The sequence below is a fragment of the Triticum aestivum genome, chromosome 1D, assembly GCF_018294505.1.
Source record: "Triticum aestivum cultivar Chinese Spring chromosome 1D, IWGSC CS RefSeq v2.1, whole genome shotgun sequence".
Lineage (NCBI taxonomy): Eukaryota > Viridiplantae > Streptophyta > Magnoliopsida > Poales > Poaceae > Triticum > Triticum aestivum.
Genome location: NC_057796.1, coordinates 437,067,591 through 437,091,185, shown reverse-complemented (window position 1 = coordinate 437,091,185; position 23,595 = coordinate 437,067,591). Strand labels below are relative to the sequence as shown.

The 23,595-nt window shown below is 44.2% G+C and overlaps 1 protein-coding gene and 1 pseudogene across 1 annotated transcript; both read left to right on the top strand.

Moving 5' to 3' along the window:
* The first annotated feature begins 1,109 nt into the window (after positions 1 to 1,109).
* On the top strand, positions 1,110 to 5,871 carry LOC123173411 (putative leucine-rich repeat receptor-like protein kinase At2g19210; annotated as a pseudogene).
* A 12,971-nt stretch (positions 5,872 to 18,842) lies between these two features.
* LOC123160205 (putative leucine-rich repeat receptor-like protein kinase At2g19210) lies at positions 18,843 to 23,364 on the top strand. Its single transcript, XM_044578019.1, has 12 exons — positions 18,843 to 18,918; positions 19,025 to 19,141; positions 19,250 to 20,314; positions 20,575 to 20,713; positions 20,849 to 20,920; positions 21,069 to 21,140; positions 21,212 to 21,310; positions 21,401 to 21,552; positions 21,648 to 21,916; positions 22,013 to 22,139; positions 22,508 to 22,576; positions 22,670 to 23,364. The coding sequence occupies exons 1-12, from the start codon at positions 18,843 to 18,845 to the stop codon at positions 23,362 to 23,364; spliced, it is 2,952 nt and encodes a 983-aa protein (XP_044433954.1).
* The last annotated feature ends 231 nt before the right edge of the window (positions 23,365 to 23,595 follow it).

The window sequence follows — 23,595 nt, the reverse complement described above, 5'->3', positions numbered from 1 at the left end:
TGACTCTGCCCTGTTCAGATGTGCTCGGTGCTGCTTGGAGGAAAAGTTTGTACTCCCTCCTTTTCGGTTTATAAGGCTCATCAATATAAAATTTTCTCCGACCAGGGTAGATGGTGAGTGGTAGAATAAATTCCATAGTTTGCAAAAGTACCTAAGCTCGTTTTCTAAAAATGTTGTATTTATCGAGACATTAATTACAATACATGCATGCATGACCACTAAATAAGCAAGAAATTTTGCATGCATTGAGGAGTTTTTTCTTAATCATTGCATGCAGTGATTTAATGCATCTCAAAATCTAAACATGTGATGTTAAGTATTAGAACTAAGACTAATAGCGAACCAACCTTTGGTTGGACGATTAGGAGGACAGTGGTATCCTCTGCCGACAAGAGTTCAGGTCCCAGACTTGACATTGGTGCTCGCATTTTCCTGAATTTATTTCAGGTCTTCCCGCGATGTGCGTTTAGTGAGAGAAGCGTTTCCCGTCGACTACGAAGGCGTCTGAGACGACTTCGTCAATCTCAAGATAATGTGTCGGCTCAGTCTCTGGGGGTGCTCACAGGGGTAGGGTGTATGTGTGTGTTCATAGGGATGAGTATATGTGCGCATGTTTTCATCTGTACTGTGTTAAAAAAAGAATTAAGAGTAATAAAATGAAAATAAATAAATTGAAATGAATCCTATAAACAGGAAAGAAGCTTCTGTTCCGGTAGTGAAGGGAGTATGGCACAAGCGGTGGAGCGTTGTGTATCTTTGCGTCTTGGGGTGACCTTTTCTTCCTTTCTTTTTATTTTTAAATGATAAAATGGGGAAAAGTTGTGGATAATTACGGTTGTACTGATGTACATTATGCTACATTAATTAGGCTAGCTAATGGCAGTCTGGCATAATTAGCTTTTATTCTTAGTCATATCATATGTATTATATAGTCTAGATTAGAAATGTCAAAAAGAAAAGTCTACATTGATGCTTGGCATGTATGGAGACATGGATGGAACACCTAGGATCAAACGTATATTTTTTTGAGCAACAAAATATATACTACGAACTATATCGAACATATATTTATACGCTCCGTTGCGTTAGGTGCTCTTCCATATGTGCAAATGGAGCAATCAACGCAGCGAACAATGGCGGCAATGCCGTGGCTTCTGCTTCTTTGTGTTGCTGCTTCCGGCACGCTCCAAGCCCGCGCGCAGCCAGACAGCAAAGGTACGCATGTCGTGCTCGCTCATTTTTACTGCATGTTGCCACAAACCATATTGCGATGGATGGATCTTGTGTGTAATGCAGGATTCATAAGCATAGACTGCGGTCTCTCGGGAGAGAGGGGCTATGTGGACGAAACCACCAAGATCTCATTTGTCCCCGATGCTGGCTTCACCGATGCTGGCACCAACCACAATATCTCAGCCGAGTATGTCACCCCTTCCATGGCCAAGAGCTGGTACAACGTGCGCAGCTTCGCTGGTACCAGCGCCGGCACGCGCAGCTGCTACACGCTCCGTTCCCTTGTGTCTGGGCTCAAATATATCATCCGGGCCAAGTTCAAATATGGCAACTATGACGGCCTCGACCGGAAGCCCATCTTCGACCTTCATATCGGCGTCAACTACTGGACAACCGTGAACGTCTCCGATCCAGAGACGGTGACATGGGAGGAGGCAATCGTCGTGGTGCCAGACGACTTTGTGCAGGTGTGCCTGGTGAACATCGGTGCCGGCACGCCGTTCATTTCTGGACTGGACCTGAGGCCCCTGAAGAGGAAGCTCTACCCGCAGGTGACCGCGGAGCAGGGTCTGGTCCTGTTTAAGAGGCTCAACTTCGGCGTGACCAACGCCGCCACCTTCGTCAGGTATCCAGATGATCCACACGACCGGATATGGGAACCTTAGTTCGACACGGTGACGTGGGGCACGATATCAACCACCAGCAAAGTGGAGCACGACGTGAACAAGGACATCTTTGAGGCGCCCACGGCGGTGTTGCAGACGGCTATCAGACCGAGGAACGCCTCTGGGAACTTAGACTTCAACTGGCGGTTGGAGCCCACCCCCAACGACCCTTCCCCGGGGTGCATCTTTATCCTGCACTTCGCCGAGCTGCAGGTCCTCCCCAGCAAAGCCGTGCGCGAGCTGAACGTCGTGCTCAATGACAAGCCGTTGTATACAAGCGGCTTCATGCCAGTTCACCTCTACGACTCCACCGCCTACAACAGTATCCCCTTCAGACACAGCGGCTACAACCTCTCCATCAAGGCCACTGCTAACTCGACGTTGCCGCCTATCATCAACGCGTTCGAGATCTTCTCCGTCATCCCCACCACCAACCTTGGCACGGATTCCCAGGATGGTACGTACTATTATGTGTGTGCATGAATGAGCTAGCTCCATGGCTAAGCACATCTTTGCTGGTACTGAAATTACGGATGCAATTAACTGCAGTTTCTGCAATCATGGAGATCAAGGCGAAGTATCAAGTGAAGAAGAACTGGGTGGGTGATCCATGCCTTCCAAAGACCATGGCGTGGGACAGGTTGACCTGCAGCTACCCCCCGGGCAGCCCTACAAGGATCACAAGCGTGTAAGTACTTCCACATCTGTACCCAGGCTAGCTGACTTATGTTCATGACGCACTTAACGGAAAATGAAGGTTCACATCACATACCTGTCGTGCAGCCTGTAGAGAAACTAATCCACTTCATTTGCTCCCTGCAGAAACCTGTCCTCCAGTGGTCTAGATGGTGACATATCATCAGCTCTCGCGAATCTCAAGACAGTCCAATACCTGTACGTTTGGAGAGTTTTCTACTCTCTCCATCTCATTAATATAATGCGCAAGTTTTTGCAGAAGTCAAACATCTCAAACTTTGGTCAAATTTGTAAAGACAATTATTTACTCCCTCTGTTCCATAATGTAGCGGATATAGATTTTTTTGAAATGTCAAGCATCACAAACTTTGACCAAATTTGTGGAGAGAAACATTACATCTAGAATGCCAACTTATATCATTAGATTCATTATAAGATGAACTTTCATACTTTATATATTTGGTATTGTAGATATAAATAACTATCTCTAATAACTTAGTCAAAGTTTGACTTCCAAAAAAATCATATGCACTATATTATGAAACGGAGGGAGTATATCTACAATATCAAATATATTTCATGATAATTTTTTCTACAAACTTGATAGAAGGTTACGAAGTTTGACATTAAAACAAACATAAACACACTATATATTTGGATGGATAGATCAAGTATCTATTTTGACCCAGTTTGTATTTTTTTGTTTTGCAACAAAAAATATATGAAATAAGATCTTGGTTTGTATCTTGCAGGGACCTATCGAACAACAACCTTACAGGCTCAATTCCAGATGCTCTTTCACAATTACCTTCACTGACGTTTTTGTAAGCACGGAAACTTTCTTTGAAATTTTAAACCATTCGCACGAGTTGTCATTTGAATAGGTTGATTGTTTTGTTTACATAGAGATGTTTCAGGCAACCAGCTAAATGGATCGATTCCCTCTAGACTCCTCAAAAGAATTCGAGATGACTCTCTGGATCTAAGGTACGAGCCATTTCAATTTCTTCCCGTTCTATCTGGCAATGATAATTAGAATTTCATTAATATCTTCCGTTGCATATTTTGTTAGATATGGCAACAATCCAAACCTCTGTACCAACAGTAATTCATGTCAGCTGCCTGCTAAAAAGAACAATAAGCTAGCCATCTACATTGTTGTACCCGCAGTTCTTGCGGTGATAGTATCAGTGATATTGCTACTGTTTTGCGTGCTAAAACGAAAGAAGCAAGGTGAGGCTTCTGCATGATAAATTTCACCATTTGTGAGCACCAATTAATATTAGCTAGTGCCATTCGTCACCTGTGAAGGATCAATGAACAACTCCGTAACGCGCCGGAAGGAGATGATAACAACCTATCCACCGGGAAACAATGTCTGCACCGACAGTTCGCTGCAACGCCTTGAGAACCGTCGGTTCACGTACAAAGAGTTAGAGATGATAACGAACAACTTTCAGCGAGTGCTTGGACGGGGCGGGTTTGGGTATGTCTATGATGGCTTCTTGGAGGATGGCACCCAGGTGGCGGTGAAGTTGCGGTCTCATTCTTCCCATCAAGGCGTCAAGGAGTTCCTTGCAGAGGTATACTTTCTTTCACTAAACTTGATGTTTCCGATTTTGAGAGATTTCGGAGTGAAATTTGATAAGTTGTATATGAACATTTATCTAGGCTCAAATTTTGACACGGATTCATCACAAGAATCTTGTCTCCATGATTGGTTATTGCAAGGATGGAGAGTACATGGCACTTGTGTACAAGTATATGTCGGAAGGAACACTGCAAGAGCATATTGAGGGTATGTACATTGTTTAGCAGTATCTTTTTTTAATTGAGAAGTATCTTTTTTTACCTATGAATATTTCAGTTGGTGGTCGAACATTCACTCCTTTTCCAACATTCCCATGTCAGCCCTCACAAGTGGCTCCATACAAAACCGCCAACATGGCAGCAAACGATCCTGTCCCAAATCCTTGTAATTCTTGTGCCTCTCCTCCCCAAATCCCCTCCTTGTAGCACCTCCCATCGCACACCCCGCACCCCTCCTCCAATCTCTAATTTCAGTCTTCCTGGCTCAAAATCTAAATCCAATGATGTATGCCTTCATTCTCGACAAAGCTAATTGAATCTTGAGAGCAAACATTGATATGTATCGAGGTTCATTAGGTGTATAAACCTTGTCCCAGTTTACATTAATTCAATATATTACTTAGCTAAAATATGTTTCACCTTAATTTTGTGCTTCCATTGTGTATCACGCACATGTTACTAGTAGCTTGAAAATTTGCAGTATTTGTTCAAAGAAGATACTAGCTTCAGGCTTTAGTATCTCTGAGGCAGTTTAGGGTTATTTGTCCATTTTGAAACTGACAAAATTGATTCCAATGTCAATCTATTAGTGGGAAGCAACCACAACGCATCACGCCTATCATGGACAGAAAGACTACGAATCGCACTTGAATCTGCGCAAGGTATGTACTTGAAGGCAAAGTGCACTGCTTTGCGCTGCCAATTTTGTTGAACGTTTTGTGTTTCAACTTTCAACAAACTTGAGCACGAACTCATCTGGTAATGTGTAGGGCTGGAGTACCTACACAAGGGTTGCAATCCGCCCCTCATCCACAGAGATGTTAAGGCCACCAACATTTTGTTGAACGCGAGACTCGAGGCTAGGATCGCTGACTTTGGCTTGTCCAAGGCCTTTGACGACAGCAATGACACCCATGTGTCTACAAACACGCTCGTTGGCACCCCCGGATACGTAGATCCGGAGTACCAGGCGACGATGCAGCCAACAACAAAGAGTGATGTGTACAGCTTCGGAGTCGTGCTACTGGAGCTAGTCACGGGGAAGCCGGCCATCCTCCGGGAGCCGGTGCCTGTGAGTATCATCCAGTGGGCACGTGAGCGGTTGGCACGGGGCAACATCGAGGATGTGGTGGATTCACAAATTCTTGGAGGTTACGATGTCAACAGTGTGTGGAAAGTTGCAGACATTGCACTCAAGTGCACCGCACAGATGTCCACGCATCGACCCACCATGACTGATGTGGTGATGCAACTACAAGAATGCATTGAGCTCGAGAAGGCTCGTGGTGGTGATGACATCACAAGCGATAGATTTCTCTCTGGCAACAGCGGTGAGAACCCAAACTTAAGTTATGATGCTTACACGACTAATCAATCTACTAATGTGAGCCAAAACAACAGTACATTTGAGATGGAGCATAATTTTAAGAGACTTCCGACAATGGATACTGGTCCTTCTGCACGTTGAAAACTTCTATGTTTCGTTCACACGCTTGTCTAAAGGCAAGTATCAGCTATGCGGTTTATCTTTCTTTGTATGTATGAGATTTTGAATGTCTTGCATTTATGATTTTATCTAAGTGAGTAGGAGTGTGGAAGTATGCCATATAGGCAATAATAAAATATTTATTTTTCCATTAGGTTCGAGATTTGTGCCATGAATAATATTCTAAGAATTGGTGAAGTAATTTGTGATTCGGTTTGAAATGCAATTTGCATGTGCAGAGTATTATTCATAATGGATCCCTGGTTGGGAAATGTACGCAGATTCATGACTGTGGTTCTTGATCACTGATATGAAGATATCAATCCGATACTAATGACCTCCAATAATTAAACTCGCAATGGACATTGGATACAGCCACTAACGAAAACCATGAGAGCACCATCTTGGCCATTAGTACATCTTATATGCATTATGCAAGAGGGGATTTGTGGGAGGAACCGACCCCCCTTTTTTTGGCTTTCAGTCAATCTTTTGTATCTTTTGAACTGGAATACGAAATTGAGTTTCATTTTCATACTCGTGTTTCTTGTCATGAGGGCTTTCAAGAAAGACCCATTTTGGATATATTTTGATGAATTTTTAAAAGCTTCGTTAAGTTTCAGCAGAAACTTGATACAAACAACGACGAAAATCGTAAGTTTTAGAAACTAAAACTTAAAAGTTGATGTGCCCTCGTGCGGTCCAACGACTTCGTAGATCGCGAGGCAATCATGCGATTGGGCAAGGCTGGGCCGGTGCATGCCCCTGCGAATTTGCATGCATTATGCAAGTCTACATCCTTTGCAGAGATCATTGCAAGGACTGCTTATTAGGGGTCGTTAATCTTTGCTCCATAATCAGGTTATGAATGTGATTTCCCAATTATAAAAATGCCATATGTTGATATCAGCTAAATGAGTAATAGTTATATCCCAGTGGATTCAGATCTATTCACATACGCTTACAAGGTTCTTCTAAAAATAATACTCCAAGCCAACTATGTTTGGGTATAGATGAGCAGATCACATGGGCCATGGATTGACTTGCATGCGAGTCGGTCAACCGCCTCTCGCCGTTGCGCCACAAGACGTGCATAGATTCTGTGGTTGATTGACCATAGACTTTTGGCTTTGCTGTCCTCTTCATGGGCGTTTGTCACGATGGACAGTACGTGCCAGTGATTTTTTTTGAAAAGGAGCGCTTTATTACTTAAAAGGTTTAAGGATTACACCCGGCCTCTGCATAACTAGAATGTACACAGCCAATAAAGTCCTCATGACAAACCAAAATAAAAGAAGAAGGCGAAATACAAAGATAAAATCTGTATGACGCCTAAAGCATGGGTGACCCAATCCTAAGATCATGCTGCCACCCATGTTGGGTAAAAGTATCCCTCGTCGCAGCCTCCAATCGTGTACACACCTCCGTAAACAGGTCTCGGTTCTCCACTCGTTGTAGAGAGGACCATAAACAAAGCGTCCCGGTACATCTGTAGATAACCTGCATAAGAGAAGTACTTTTATCGTTAAAAACCTTATCATTTCTACATAGCCAAAGCGACCAAATCACGGCAAGCGCTCCCACCCTGAGAAGAATTCTAAACCTATGATCAATCCCATGTAACCAATTGCCAAATATATTAGCAACACTACACGAAGGATACAGGCCAGAAGTTATCTGGATGACTGACCATATAGAACGAGCCAATTTACAATGGAAGAACAAATGTTTTATTGTCTCATCATGCGGACAAAATACACATTGCGTATTTCCATGCCAATTCCTCTTAATAAGGTTATCTTTAGTAAGAATGACTCCCCGACGAAGATACCATGCAAAGATTTTATTCTTAAGAGGTATCTTCATCTTCCAGATCTTCTTATTATTATCAACTGGCACATCTGACTGGATCAAAGCTCTATACATAGAATCCACTGAGAATTGTCCATTCCCATGTAGGTTCCAACGAAAGACATCGGATCCTTGTGACAACTATACCGTGGTTAACCGCTGGAGCAGTATGTTCCACGATTGGAGTCTAGGTCCAATTAAATCCCTTCTAAACGTCACATTTGGTGGAAATGATTCCAAAACCTTGGCAATAGTATCACCCTTGTGACGCACAACATTGTATAGAGCTGGATATTGTTCCCGGAGAGTAGCATTACCTAACCACTTGTCCTCCAAGAATCTAATTTCCGAGCCGTCCTTAATTGAGAAGGAACCATAGCGAAAGAAATATTTCTTCGTTGCCATTAGTCCGGCCCAAAAATGAGAGTCCCCAGGCTTCCAGTATACTTGGGATACCACCTTAGAACCCACATATTTTCTCCTTAGGAGGGTTTTCCATACACCATCTTCCGTCAACAACTTAAACAACTTGTGGCCGTATGCATCGTTCTGATGCAGAGGCGGGGAGTCCCCCCTTTTCGAAAAAAACAACAACTTAAACAACCATTTGCCGAGGAGGTCCCTATTCTTAACCTCAAGGTCATGAATGCCCAAACCACCTTGGTCCTTGGGACGGCAAAGCACACTCCATTTAGCCAGTCGATATTTCTTTCTCTCGCTATCTCCTTGCCAAAAGAATCTCGATCAGAAGTAATCCAATCTATGTAATACTCCTTTCGGCAATTGGAAGAAGGAAATCATATATAGTACCACGTTACATAGTACTGAATTTATGAGGACCAACCTTCCTCCCAGAGATAGCAATTTACCTTTCCAACTGCTAAGTCTTTTTTGTAGTCTCTCCTCGACGTGTTTCCATTCAGCATTTGTGAGTCTCCGATAATGTATCGGTATCCCCAAATAAGTGATCGGAAACTGGCCCAATCCACATCCGAACAGGTCAGCATACAGATCACTACTAGAAAAAGGCTTACTAGTGGCGCACCAGTTTTGCCTACTAATGGCGCATCACTGGTGCGCCACTAGCATCACGCCACTAGTATTTTTTACTAATGGCGCACCAGTGGTGCGCCATTAGTATATGCCATGGTGCGCCATTAGTATAGGCCACTGGTGCGCCATTAGTATAGGCCACGGTGCGCCATTAATATTTTTGAATTTTGAATGCGGGAAAATAGTAGTGGCGCACCGTCTAACCCCCACCGTGCGCCATTGCTATTTTTGAATTTTGAATTTGGATCTGGATCGCGATTTTTTTGCCCATTTTTTGCTCGTTTTTTGGCTCGTTTTTTTGCACGATATTATTTCAAATTTTGTTCCTGTTTTTGGATCTTGTACGTTCTTTTGCCGTGTTCTTTTGCCGGAGAGGAGTTCGCCGGAGAGGAGGAGGAGGAGGTCGCCGGAGAGGTGCTCGCCTACATCGCCGGAGAGGAGGAGGAGGGAGGAGGAGCTCACCGGAGAGGAGGGAGGAGGAGCTCACCGGAGAGGAGGGAGGAGGAGCTCACCGGAGAGGAGGGAGGAGGAGCTCACCGGAGAGGAGGGAGGAGGGGCTCACCGGAGAGGAGGGAGGAGGAGCTCACCGGAGAGGAGGGAGAAGGAGATGAAGTGGAGGAGAGGTGGAGTGGAGGAGAATAATGAAGAGGTAAGGAGGAGAGGACACGCCCAGCCATATATACGGCATAGTAATGGCGCACCATGGGTAGGTGCGCCATTAGTAACTTTATTTTTATTTTTTTGATTTATTTTGAATTTTGAAGGCGGGAAGATACTAATGGCGCACCATGGGCAGGTGCGCCATTAGTAACTATTTTTTTATTTTTTTTATTTATTTTGAATTTTGAAGGCGGGAAGATAGTAATGGCGCACCACGGGCAGGTGCGCCATTAGTAAGTTTGATTTTTTTTTGAATTTTTTTGCCTCTCCAGATCTTAAAAGCCCCGTATCATTTTTTCTGTTAGGTTTTTGAGGATTTTGAAAATGTTTAACGGGGTTCGCCCAGTTAAATTCGGATGTAACTTTTCGAGTAGATGATTTTTCATATAAAAAACTTTTTCATCCGAGTTCGTATGCAAAAGTTATGCCCATTTTAAGAAATTCCAGAGAGATTTTGCAAATAAAGTCGAAATTCATATTTGTTAATTTTCCCAACAACTAGTAATGGCGCACCGTCCCACGGTGCGCCCTTAGTAGTTTAAAAAATAAAAATAAAAAAAATTTGAAAAAAAAATTTGAAACATAATTACTAATGGCGCATCGTGGGATGGTGCGCCATTACTAGTCGAACTACTAATGGCGCACCATCCCACGGTGCGCCATTAGTAGTTTTGAAAAAATTAAAAAAAAAATTACTAATGGCACACCGTGGATGTGGTGCGCCATTAGTATTTTCACACTAATGGTGCACCAACACATGGTGCGCCATTAGTATATAGTAATGGCGCACCACAAGTCTGGTGCGCCATTAGTGGCCATATCATCTATAGCCCTTTTCCTAGTAGTGGATGGGCCTCGTCTTGAGCCTCGCCGAAACAAAACAGTTCACTTTTATGGAAATTGATCTTAAGCCCTGAGAGTTGCTCGAATGCTGATAAAATTAATTTCAGATTTCTTGCTTTCTCGAGGTCATGATCCATAAAGAGAATCTTATTGTCGGCATATTGGAGGATAGAGAGGCCACCATCCACTAGATGACTCACTACCCCATCAATTTGGCCATCAACCTTGGCACGCTCAATCATGACCGCTAACATATCAGCCACTATATTGAATAGCATGGGTGATACTGGGTCACCTTGTCGCAATCCTTTCTTCGTTTGGAAATAGTTGCCAATGTCATCATTGACTTTAATGGCAACACTACCTCCAGTCACGAAACTATGGATCATTGCGCGCCACTCTGCAGGAAAAACCTTTCATTCTGAGAGTTTGTTGAAGAAAAGATCACTTGACTTTGTCATAAGCTTTTTCAAAGTCGATTTTAAGAACCACCCTATTCAGTTTTTTCCGATGCAATTCGTGAACTGTTTCATGAAGGACAACAACCCCATCTAGGATGTTTCTACCTTGCATGAAAGCAGTTTGAGAAGGGCGAACCACATGTTCAGCAACCAAATTTAGTCTAATCGTCGCTACTTTGTTGAATATTTTAAAACTAACATTAAGGAGGCAAATTGGACGATACTTTTGTATCCTTTCAGCCTCATTAACCTTAGGTAATAAAATAATTTCACCGAAGTTTAAGCAAAATAACTCTAGTTGGCCAGCATGAAGGCATCCAAACAAGAGTAGGAAGTCCTGTTTGATGACCTCCCAAAAGTTATGGTAGAACTCAGCGGGGAAACCATCTGGACCCGGTGCTTTGTTATGCTCCATTTGGAAAACTGCCTTTCTAACTTCCTCCTCAGAAAATGGAGCTGTTAAAAGGCTATTTTCCGCATCAGAAACCTGGGGGATATCATATGTTCGACACTCATCCATTGAAAAGTTTCCTTCCTCAGGGGTTCCGAACAGATTTTTATAATAACTAGTGATATAAGACTTAAGTTGCTCATGCCCTTCAATCGTGCCCTCCTCCTGTTGTAGGGAATGAATAAGTTTCTTCCGATGTCTACCATTGGCGACACCATGAAAAAATCTCGTATTCGAATCACCTTTCAGGATAAACTGAGAGTTTGAATGTTGGTACCACTTGAGTTCCTCCTCGCGCAGCATGCTAGCTAACTGGGGATTCGATTGACTCTTGATCTCTATTTCAAAGTCAGAGAGAGGTCTAATCTCTACCAGAGCTTCTAAATCATCAATAATAGATGAAAGACGAAGCTTCTCCTTTTTTAGGATACCCGCAGTGTGCCTAGCCCATCCACCAAGGAACTTACGTAATGCATGTATTTTGTTGTTCCATATGTGTATTGGGGTAGGCCCGGCAATCGGTTTATCCCACACCTCCTTCACCATTTGATAGAATCCATCTCGATGCAACCAACCCAGTTCAAACTTGAACTTGCGTCTGTGTTGTGGTCGAGGTAATCCAGTGGTTAAGAGGATGGGTGCATGGTATGAGATAGCCTCTATACGAGGCAGAGCACGAACAGAAACCATTGGGAATTTGGATTCCCAGTCGGTGTCCATTAAAATGCGATCTAATTTCTCATATGTCGGCTCTGGAAGACTATTCTCCCAAGTGAATTGTCTTCCAATCATGGAAATCTCTCGCAAATCTAGACTGTCTATGACAGCGTTGAAAAGGAAAGGCCAATGATTATCAAACCTACCTCGGCTTTTCTCATTTGGAAATTGTAGCAAATTAAAATCCCCACCAATAAGAATGGGGTAGGGATTATCTTTCGCTAGATTAACAAGTTCACAGAGAAAAATGGCCTTGAGCTCATCCTGGGCTGCCCCATACACGGCGACGAGGGTCCATGTGAAGTTGTCAGCTTTGTTTCGGATATGGAGTTTAATATGAAACTCTCCATCCGAACTAGCCAAAACATCCATAGTCCCTATGTTAATGCCAAGTAAATGCCCCCAGAACGACCTCGAGGTGGCCGTGAAATCCAAATATAGTCTATCCCGCTAGACAGGCGGTTAAGCAGACTTACTGAGAAATCACGTCTCCCCGTTTCAGACAAAGCCAAAAAGTCTAAATTGTACTCCCTATTACATTCCGCTATGAATAGATGTTTAGCCAAGTCACCAAGACCTCTGCTATTAAAGAACATGACATTCATGGAAGATCTAGAAAATTTTGCCCTCTTAGAGGGTTTACGACTTTTTTTCGAACGACCGGACTTGGATTTATGACCGGAAGCTGTAAGCTCAATCAATGAGCTAAGCCCGGGTTCCTCCAAGCCCACATCTGAAACCTCCCCTACTACATGAGCGAGCAGCTGACCATCTGATGTGGCATGCAGCTCCTCCTCATCTAGATGTGAGATAAAAGATTTGCTAGAAACTCATGGAGTAACCTTTAATCGGTCATATTCCAACTATCTCAAAGCGTTATCGGAAATAGAAATATCATTCTCATTATTTCCTAGACTAACACCCACATTACTCAAATTAGAAATGATGGATGTAGTAGAAAAGGATAAAAATGATTTAGGTGATGAAGAAGTACCTTGATTGTCGAGGTTCTGCACTGCTTTACGCCGCATAGCCTTTGCCAATGAGTCCTCATCAGTGTCCGTCCTTCCATCCTCGGCCATTGCATGGCGGCCACTGCGGCGTGTGGGCATAGTATGTACTACGAACCTTTGACATTCTGTGACACTACATAACATTAGGGCATCCCTAACTTGGATGCTCATTCTTCCTTATATGTTTGGAGCGATCAGCATGAATACTTTTAGGCCTCTAAAGTGGACGTTTATAATGAGCCAGACACGGGCGGGCGTTCGAAGTCTCCAAGTTCAGCTCCAAATCACGGAGCAGTGTAGGGGATTTCGATCGTCGGGACGACATCCCACCCCCTTGACTTCACCGCTTTTTAACTGGACCACGTCCCTCACTCTCACTCGTCCACTCCTTTCCTCTTGCAAAACGTTAACCGTCGGCAACCACACCACTTCTGCGGGTACCACTCCGACGTGTCACCACCTCACCGTGATGTTGGATCTAGGAGCTCGGGCTCCAACACGGGGCGGAGCTCAACAAAAACATGGAGAAGGAGCGGCGCTAGACAGAGGGGGATGCAATCCGTCCCGGACGGATGTCGCTGCGGCTGGGGCGGTTCCCGTGACCTTCGTTTCCGCCACCGATAGAAACACAATGACGATGATAGTAGTCACAATGGCCTCAAAGGTCATGCCTACAAGGTTTTAGGTTTGGATTAGTTTAGAGAAATTTTGAATAGTTTGGATGTAATATATATCAAACTAGTTAAATTTCATCAAATTTGCATGTAATACATCAACCTAGTGTAAATTTCATCATATTTGCGAGTTCAGACTGCTTGACTTGGAGAAATTTAAGGGATAGCCTTGGTAGGTCTCCTGCCAGCCGGATGTGCACAAACGTGTCCAGACGTGTCCACGAAAATTCGACGGCTTCATGTTGAGCGTTAGTGTGGGAGATCCACTTACCTTTCACTAAAGGAAGGAACTATGCTATGCACATACTATAGTAGGGTGGCGCGGGATCTTATCCAGAAGCATTAGTCTAGTTATTATTCTTTTGTCGCCTCACGAGGTTAAAAACAGAGGATACCCTGCTCGCTGTTGCAAAATTTGGTTGCATTATATCTTAGTGAGATTGAAAAGTGAGTATTTAAATTAACAATATAAGAACTAAGAGTAGATATGATTTATTATATAGTTGTAAAATATTTATTCCTATTTATTGAATATAAGTAGCATTATAGTTTTCTATGCATGGTTGGATGATAAGGTGAACTTTTCCGTTAGGATGCTTGCATGTTGAGAGAAATAAGTTAGTCGGGATAACCTATTTACTTGGATATATGATATATGATTCTTTTCCTCCTCTCGCCCCAGCTCCCACTACGAAGATTCACCACCGTCTACCGCTATCGACCATAGGATTTGTTAGGTTTGGTGGGGTCGGAGAAGATCAAAAGAGATTAATGGGATTATATCCCTTATAAGTCAAAATCCTTATATATCCTCCCTAATCTTCCCCAATTCACTTGGTGAGGGGATTAACCAATAAAGGTCTTAGGGTTTAGTGTCGGTAGTTATCGTTCTTCCTCGTACTGCGCAATGTATTGTTATATATGTGTCCACTTATTCTTTTGCCAAAAGGATCAAGTCTATTGAAAAGACTCAGCGGAAGTACAAAGAACCTCAAACATAATACAAACTACATAGAGGTTTATAGACCACCGAACGACCATTATCACTCTAGAACAAGCCGCCGCGCACTGTTCCCTACGCTTCCGTACCAAAGCCGGCCTGACCCTGTGATACGTCTCCAACGTATCTGTAATTTTTGATTGTTCTATGCTATTATATTATCAATCTTGGATGTTTTATACGCATTTATATGCTATTTTATATTTTTTTGGGACTAACCTATTAACCTAGAGCCCAGTGCTAGTTTCTGTTTTTTCCTTGTTTTTTGAGTTTTACAGAAAAGGAATACTAAACGGAGTCTACATGAGCTGAAACTCTACGATGATTTTTTTATGGACCAGAAGAAGCCCACGGATTATTAGAGATTGACCAAGGGAGCGAAGAGGTATCCATAAGGGTGGAGGGCGCCCCCCCCTCCTAGGGCGCGCCCCCTGCCTTGTCGTCGCCTCGTGGATCCCCTGACTTGTTCCCGACGCCAAAAATTCCTATAAATATAGAAACCCTCAGAAATAAATCTAGATCGGGAGTTCCGCTGCCGCAAGCCTCTGTAGCCACGAAAAACCAATCGGGAGCCCGTTCCGGCGCCTTGCCGGAGGGGAAACCATCACCGGTGGCCATCTTCATCATCCCGGCGCTCTCCATGACGAGGAGGGAGTAGTTCACCCTCGGGGCTGAGGGTATGTACCAGTAGCTATGTGTTTGATCTCTCTCTCTCTCTCTCGTGTTCTTGATATGGCACGATCTTGATGTACCGCGAGCTTTGTTATTATAGTTAGATCATACGGTGTTCCTCCCCCTCTACCATCTTGTGATGAATTGAGTTTTACCTTTGAGGTTTCACTATTATCGGATTGAATACTATTATTAATTTGAGAACACTTGATGTATGTCTTGTGTGGGATACCCGTGGTGACAATGGGGTATTCTATTGATTCACTTGATGTATGTTTTGGCACTCAACTCGTGGATTCCTGAGGTGACATTGGGGTAATCTATGCATAGGAGTTGATGCACGTTTTCGTCCTTGTTTCTCCGGTAGAAATCTTGGGGCACTCTTTGAGGTTCTTTATGTTGGATTGAATATTATGAATCTGAAGTTGTTTGGTGCATATCGTATAATTGACCCACGGATACTTGTGGTGGCATTGGAGTATCTAGGTGACATTAGGGTTGATTGATGTGTGTCATATGGTTTTATTTTACTACGAACTCTAGGGCTGTTTGTGGCACTTATAGGAATAGCTCAATGGATTGATCGGAAAGAATAACTTTGAGGTGGTTTCGTACCCTACAAGCAATTTCATCTTTTGTTCTCCGCGATAGGAACTTTGGAGTGACTTTTGTTGCACGTTGAGGGATTGCTATATGATCTAATTATGTTATCATTGTTGAGAGAATTTGTGCTAGTGAAAGTATGAACCCTAGGCCTTGTTTTCAAGCATTGCAATACCGTTTTCGCTCACTTTCGTTACTATTTACCTTGCTGTTTTTATATTTTCAGATTACAAAAACATTTATCTACCATCCATATTACACTTGTATCACCATCTCTTCATCGAACTAGTGCACCTATGCAATTTACCATTGTATTGGGTGTGTTGGGGACACAAGAGACTCTTTGTTATTTGGTTGCAGGGTTGTTTGAGAGAGACCATCTTCATCCTACCCTCTCACGGATTGATAAATCTTAGGTCATCCACTTGAGGGAAATTTGCTACTGTCCTACAAAACTCTGCGCTTGGAGGCCCAACACGAGTCTACATGAAGAAAGTTGCGTAGTAGACATCACCCTGTCGATGATAGCCGGAAGTGTTCGTGCACATGCCCCTAAGTACTAGCGCCCCAGAGCCGCAATCGTCGTCCTTGAATCCTTGAATTGAGCTGAAGAACCTGACACCAAATCTTACCATTGTGTGCACACGACGAGGAACCCTAACCTTGCCATCCCGAGGAGCTAACATGAATCTATACCGGACCACCGTCTCATCGATCGCGACAGACAAACTTGAGAAGGATCAAAGCCTAGAATCCGCTGCCTAAAACCCTACCTATCTACTAGCCGGAGCTAAGGCGCTAGAAATCCCCTCCCTACCACCAGCCACTGGAGCAGCAGGCGGAGGAGAGGAGAATTCATTGGCTCGTCAGCGCAGATCAACGGGAGAAAGACTTTCCATAGCCGCCTTGCGACGGGGGAAAGAGAAGTTGTAAAGGTCAACCAGAAAATGCTACAGCAGGAAGGGGCAAACCCTAGGCTATCATTATTTATTTATTTTGGATCTGTTGTAGATATTTTGTGATTTAATTTGGATTTTTGATATTACAATTTCAACCTATCGTTGTGGTGTCGAATGGTCATCGTCTACCAAACTATTTATTTAACGCTTGTACTAATATACATTTAGGCTTTTTTGTACTTCTTGTTTTTAAGATATTTTTTTATTGATATGAAAGTATCAAATATTTAATTTTTATTTATTAATTGGAATTTTTTATATTTTTGTTGACAAGAGTGAAGGGGGATGCTTTTGAACTCCCTTTCATTGAACATTTCACAATCCACGTGAAAAAATGACCCGAAAAATAATAAGAAAATATCAAACGGTAAAATAGGCAGAACTTGCTGAACAAAAAAAATTCCACCTAAGCATAACCTTATATTAGGCAGAGGATACAACTCAGCGTTAGCCATGTTGATTGCAACAAGGCTCATGTTGCAAAGTAGTGAGTGCAACAGGAGGCTTGTCGTGCAGAAAGAAAGAAAACTGTTCGAGGGATTGCAACAAGGCTCATGTTGCAAAGCGCTAAGTGCAACACAAGGCTTGTTGCAAAGCATCAGCGAGCAGATCGGGACAACTGTTGGGTAAAAAAATAGCTTGTAGGATTGTGACAAGACTCGTGTTGCAAACCTCTTAGCACAGCTTGAGACTTGATGCAAAGGCTCAGCGGCTCACGGGAACAGATTGGACGGCTATCCGTGACTCCATCAAACGGCAGGTCGGGTGGTCGATCTTGTAGGATTTTTTTTGAAACTGTCACCGGGGGGGGGGGGGGGGAGGCTCCCCACCTGAATATATTTCAAAAAGCGTTGAGAGAGTTTACAGACTAGAGAAGGCGAGAGGAGAAGAAGTCCCGCCACAGACCGGCATGGGACTTGTCCTCGGCCTTTTTAAGGCGGTGAGACCAAAGCGTTAGATCCGCAATGATTCCCTTAAGTACATCATTGGGCGAGAGAACGACCTGGCGGAAAGTTTTTGCGTTTCGCGCGTCCCAAATTTTCCATAAAATGAGAATAAGAATGAAGGGCCAAACAGACCCTGGGAGCCCCGCTTGGGTCGGTGGTGACCAAAGAGCTGCCAAGGGAGAGGAGCAAGGGAGGAACCCAATGGCGTCCCAGATGCTGCGCGAGGCAGGGCAGTGGAAGAACAGGTGGGCTCGGTCTTCCGGCGCAGACGCACATCTAGCGCATGAGGAGGAGTCGATGATGGTCTTCCGATGAAGATTTGCCCTAGTGTTGAGCCGGTCGAGGTAGAATAGCCATCCAAAGACGCGCACCCGGCTCGGCACTCGCGAGTCCCAAATGCAGGCCAGAGTGGGGTCGGCGAGTTGTGTAGCGAGGGCCTCGTAGGCCCCCTTGGTGGTGAAAGGAGCACCATTAAGCAAGGTCCTGACGTCGGGAGCAGCTGTCAGACACACCTCCTGCAACAGACATCTCAAAGAAACAAGTTCATCGGAAGCAGTTAAGGTTAGCCGGCTACGCAAGCCCAGTTCAATCCCATCCATCATGATCTTAGCTACAAAAGCATTTGGTTTGGTGTGGTGAGAGAAGAGGGCAGGGAAAGCAACACAGAGAGGTTCAGGAAGAATCCAACGATCTAGCCAAAAGAAAGTGGCGGAGCCATCGCCAATAGCCACATGTGATATCTCGCGGAGAGCATTTAGGTGTTTGAAGATAACTCTACCAAGGAAGGAGGCGTTTTTACCTAGACCTATATGCATCGGTGAGTGGTGAAGGATCCAATCTTTCCAGGGGAAAGCGGGGGAAAGTGGTGAAGGATCTTGTAGGATTATCATCCGGCCGACGCTAAGCACATCCCATGTTTTTTTTGTGCCCAGAAAATACGCTGAACAGTTCCAAGGGAAGTCAAGCCAGAGAAGTGGCCACCAACCATCATGGATAGAAAAGACCCCTCATCAGCCACTCGCGTAACGCACTGTGCATGTTGTGGACGCATGCATGTGCTGATCCGGTCAATCATGCATGATGGTGTTGATGTGATCATTTTGCTAGCTAATGACAGCCTGATCAGTGCCTGACAGAGTTGGCTTTCATGCTTAGCAGAGCAATCAATCATATATCTGTTGAGCAACGAAACATACATACTATGCTCCGTTAGCTGCTCTTGCATGTGTAGTAGAGCAATCAACTTCGCCAACGATGGCGTCTGCTTGGCCGTGGGTGCTGCTTCTTTGTGTCGTGGCCGCTGCTGCCGGCAGTGTGTTCCAAGCCGGCGCGCAGCCTGACAACAAAGGTATGCATACTCGCTCAGCATTTATTAAAAATTTGGAGTTAGCATTCTTACAACATGTTCCAAAAATCACACAACGCAGTGAGTTGATCACCGTGCCGTCTAATGCAGGATTCATAAGTATAGACTGCGGCCTCCAAGGCGAAACGGGCTACGACGTGGACCATGTCACCCAGCTCTCGTATGCCCCGGACGCTGGCTTCACCGATGCCGGCACAAACCATGTCATCTCGTCCGACTTCGTCAGCGCATCCATGGCAAAGAGCTGGTACAGCTTGCGCAGATTCGCGAGCGGCACGAGGAACTGTTACAAGCTTGGCTTCCTCGTGCCCGGGCTGAAGTACCTGATCCGGGCCAGATTCAAGTACGGCAACTACGACGGTCTCAACCGTCCGCCAGTGTTCGATCTCCACATAGGCGTCAACTACTGGCACACTGTGAACATCTCGGAGCCATACGAATCGATAATGGTGGAGGCCATCGTCGTCGTGACGGACGACTTCGTACAGGTTTGCCTGGTTAACACCGGCGATGGGACGCCCTTCATTTCTGGCCTGGATCTGAGGCCGCTGAAGATGACGCTCTACCCGCAGGTAACCACTGCGCAGGGGCTGGTCCTATTGCACAGGCTCAACTTCGGCCCGATAGATGACATCAGCGCCGTCGTCAGGTATCCCGACGATCCATACGACCGTATATGGATGCCTTGGTTTAACACGGTAGGCTCGACTGAGATATCGACGGAGAAGAAGGTGCAGAATACAGAACATGACCCCTTCGAGGTGCCCACAGCAGTGATGCAGACGGCGATCAGCCCACGGAACGGCTCTGATAAAATAGAGCTCTCCTGGGACTTCGAGTCTCAGCTCCACCACAACCCATCTCCGGGATATTTCGTCATCCTGCACTTCTCCGAGCTGCAGCTCCTCCCTAGCAACACAGTGCGACAGTTCTACGCCAACCTCAACGGCCAGCAGTTGTATTCGAGCGGGAGCGGCAGCTTCACGCCGCGCTACCTCTACACCGGCGCCACCTACAACAGACTCCCATTCCAGCAGAGCAAGTACAATATCTCCGTCGACATCACTGCCACCTCAACGATGCCGCCGATCCTCAACGCCGTCGAGGTGTTCTCCGTCATCCCCACCACCAATGTTGGCACAGACTCCCGAGATGGTACGTACACTGTGGTAACTCCCGGGATTATTTTTCACAAACTTTTTATTTTGCGAGCATTAGAAAATAGTTATGTCTACGATGATATTCATAACTGTTAAACGAAGATCATCCCTTTGCACTTACACGAATGAGAATTTTCAGATCAGATGGTTCTTTATGGATGGAATTAATTACTATTTCTAATCAGCATATACTGCTAATACATCCGTGATCGTGCTTATGATTAAGCTCAACCTTATGCGGTCACTTACCTGCAGTGTCTGCCATCACGGCCATCAAGACGAAATATCAGGTGAAGAAGAATTGGATGGGTGACCCATGCGTTCCCAAAACCATGGCTTGGGATAAGTTGACCTGCAGCTACGCCATTGGCAGCTCTCCAAGGATCGTAAGCGTGTAAGTAGTCCGTATCTCTTCAAGATATTAATTTAAGTAATACGTATCATAAATTATATGACTATATAGTGCGGTGAAACTTATATGACTATGTAGTGCGGTGAAACTGATCTACTGGCTATATGCTCTTTCCAGAAACATGTCCTCCACTGGGCTCACTGGTGATATATCATCCTCTTTGGCAGTTCTCATGGCTGTCCAATACTTGTATGTTAAGAGTTCTAAATCTGTTTGTCCTTAATTATTTGCTCTTTGCAGTTTTTTTTTCTTTTGTTTTTGCAGAAGATTTGCCTGTAGCTTATTTTACTGCTACAAAAAACCTGGTTAAGAATATTATTGGTTTCATATGTTTCGGGGATCTGTCAAACAATAACTTGACAGGCACAATTCCAGATGCCCTTTCACAGTTGACTTCACTAACTGTGCTGTGAGTTGAGTAAATTATGTCAAATTTATACCGCTTCCTTTCCCACGTTTTACTTTGAATCATGCATATAGTATTATGTTTCTATACACAGATTTATCAGGCAACAAGCTCAATGGATCAATCCCCTCTGGACTTCTCAGAAGAATTCAAGATGGCTCCCTGAGTCTGAGGTAAAATTTCCCCATCCGGTACAACTAACAGATAAGTATATGTACTACTTGATAAATTTCATTAAGCATTTTGATTTCACTTTTTGTTAGATACGGAAACAATCCCAACCTTTGCTCCAATGGTGATTCATGCCAGCCCAGCAAGCTGGCCATTTACATTGTTGTCCCTGTAGTTGTGATTCTAGTGATAGTATTGGTGGTACTAGTACTACTCCTTTGCTTTCTAGGACGAAAAAAAACAGGTGAGGGCTTTGGCATAAGCACAAAAATTCTCTGGCCTTTTTTCCATATCAGTGAACACTACTAACGTAGACATGCCATCATTTTTTTTGTGAAGGATCAATGGGCAACTCTGTGAAGCCGCAAAACGAGATGAGGACGAGCTACCAACTGTCAAATGGTATTTGTGAGGATGGTTCACTGAAACTTGAGAGCCGTCGTTTCACTTACAAGGAGCTAGAGATGATAACAAACAACTTCCAGCGAGTGCTTGGACGGGGAGGGTTCGGGTACGTCTACGACGGCTTCTTGGAGGACGGAGCCCAGGTTGCAGTGAAGTTGAGGTCTCATTCTTCTAGTCAAGGTGTTAAGGAGTTCCTCGCAGAGGTAGATCAGTTCCTTTGACTGCAATTGATATTTGCGGATAGAATGTGTGATGGAAATTTTAGTGTGAAATTTGACAAGTTATTAAAATTTGTGCAGGCTCAGATTTTGAGCCGAATTCATCACAAGAATCTTGTCTCCATGATTGGTTACTGCAAGGATGGAGAGTACATGGCACTCGTCTATGAGTACATGTCGGAAGGAACCTTGCAAGAGCACATTAATGGTATGGAAGCTGTTTAGCGGGATAACTTCTTCTTCAGACGTTTTTAGAGAAAAAAAATAGCTTTAGACTTCATTGCATGTAGTTCAAAGTGCGAGTTATGGGAAGTTGACATTTTTGACAAAAAAACTGTAAAGATTAATCAGTTAGCGAGCGGTCCAAGGTATGCCAACATGGCAGCCACGCCGGTGTTTTTCTCTCTCTCTTAGATCAGTTTTGACCTTAATAAAGGAGTTTTTGTCATAAAATGGATCACTTCCCAAGTTCTTGGCCTAAAGTGTGCAACCAGTTTGATTTAGTGGACTAACGTCGTATTTGACAATGAAAAGAATGATATTGTTATTCATCTTGCAGTTTCAATCTATTTGCAGGAAGCAACCGCAACGAAGCATGTCTGCCATGGATACAGAGACTCCGGATCGCGCTTGAATCTGCTCAAGGTATGATCGTGAATGTAGATTCTATTACTTGTTTGCTATTGAATGTATTGTGTTCTCAAAATCTAAAGCATCAACTGGTCTGTTGATGTGCAGGGCTAGAGTACCTGCACAAGGGGTGCAGTCCTCCCCTCATCCACAGGGACGTGAAGACTACCAACATTCTGTTAAACACAAGGCTAGAGGCTAGAATTGTTGACTTTGGCTTGTCCAAGGCCTTCAACGGCGATAATGACACCCATGTGTCCACTAACACACTCGTTGGCACACCCGGATATGTTGATCCAGAGTACCATGCGACAATGCAGCCGACAACTAAGAGCGATGTTTACAGTTTTGGAATCGTGCTGCTGGAACTAGTCACGGGAAAGCCGGCCATCTTGCGGGAGCTGGTTCCCATTAGCATCATCCAGCGGACGCGACAACAGCTAGCACGAGGCAACATCGAGGGTGTGGTCGACACACGCATGCACGATAGTTATAATGTTAACGTGGTGTGGAAGGTTGCGGACATCGCGCTCAAGTGCACTGCACAAGCCTCAGTGCAGCGGCCCACCATGACTGACATAGTGGCGCAACTGCAGGAATGTGTTGAGCTGAAGAATGGACACGTCGAAGGCAACACAAACAAGGGTTTCTACACGGGCAGCAGTGGCAATGACCCAAACTTGAGTTATGATTCTTACACAACTGATCAGTCCACTAGTGTGAACCATAACAGCACAACAATTGAGATGGAGCATAATTGTATGAGGGTGCCTACAATGTGCACATGTCCTGCTTTACGTTGAAGACTTCTATGCTTTATTGCCAGTCAGTCGTAAAGGGGGCCATCAATTATAGTTTTTTCTTCTTGAAGTGTATGTATGTGATTTCTAAACATGTTGATTTTTAGAGAACCGACTTCAAGTGTATAAATATTTAGATGTCTAAAGTGTATCATTTCAAGTTTATTGGGGGGTTGATGCTTATTATTTTTTTGGCAAAATCCGGCAATCTTTTTTCGACAAAGGGTGAATTTT

Bases quoted from the DNA above. Each gene is read 5' to 3' on its own strand.
- LOC123160205 (XM_044578019.1), top strand. From the start codon at position 18,843: ATGCATGTGCTGATCCGGTCAATCATGCATGATGGTGTTGATGTGATC. The intron at 21,553-21,647 runs GTGAGGGCTTTG...TTTTTTGTGAAG, and splicing joins TCTAGGACGAAAAAAAACAG to GATCAATGGGCAACTCTGTG. The intron at 21,917-22,012 runs GTAGATCAGTTC...AAATTTGTGCAG, and splicing joins TTAAGGAGTTCCTCGCAGAG to GCTCAGATTTTGAGCCGAAT.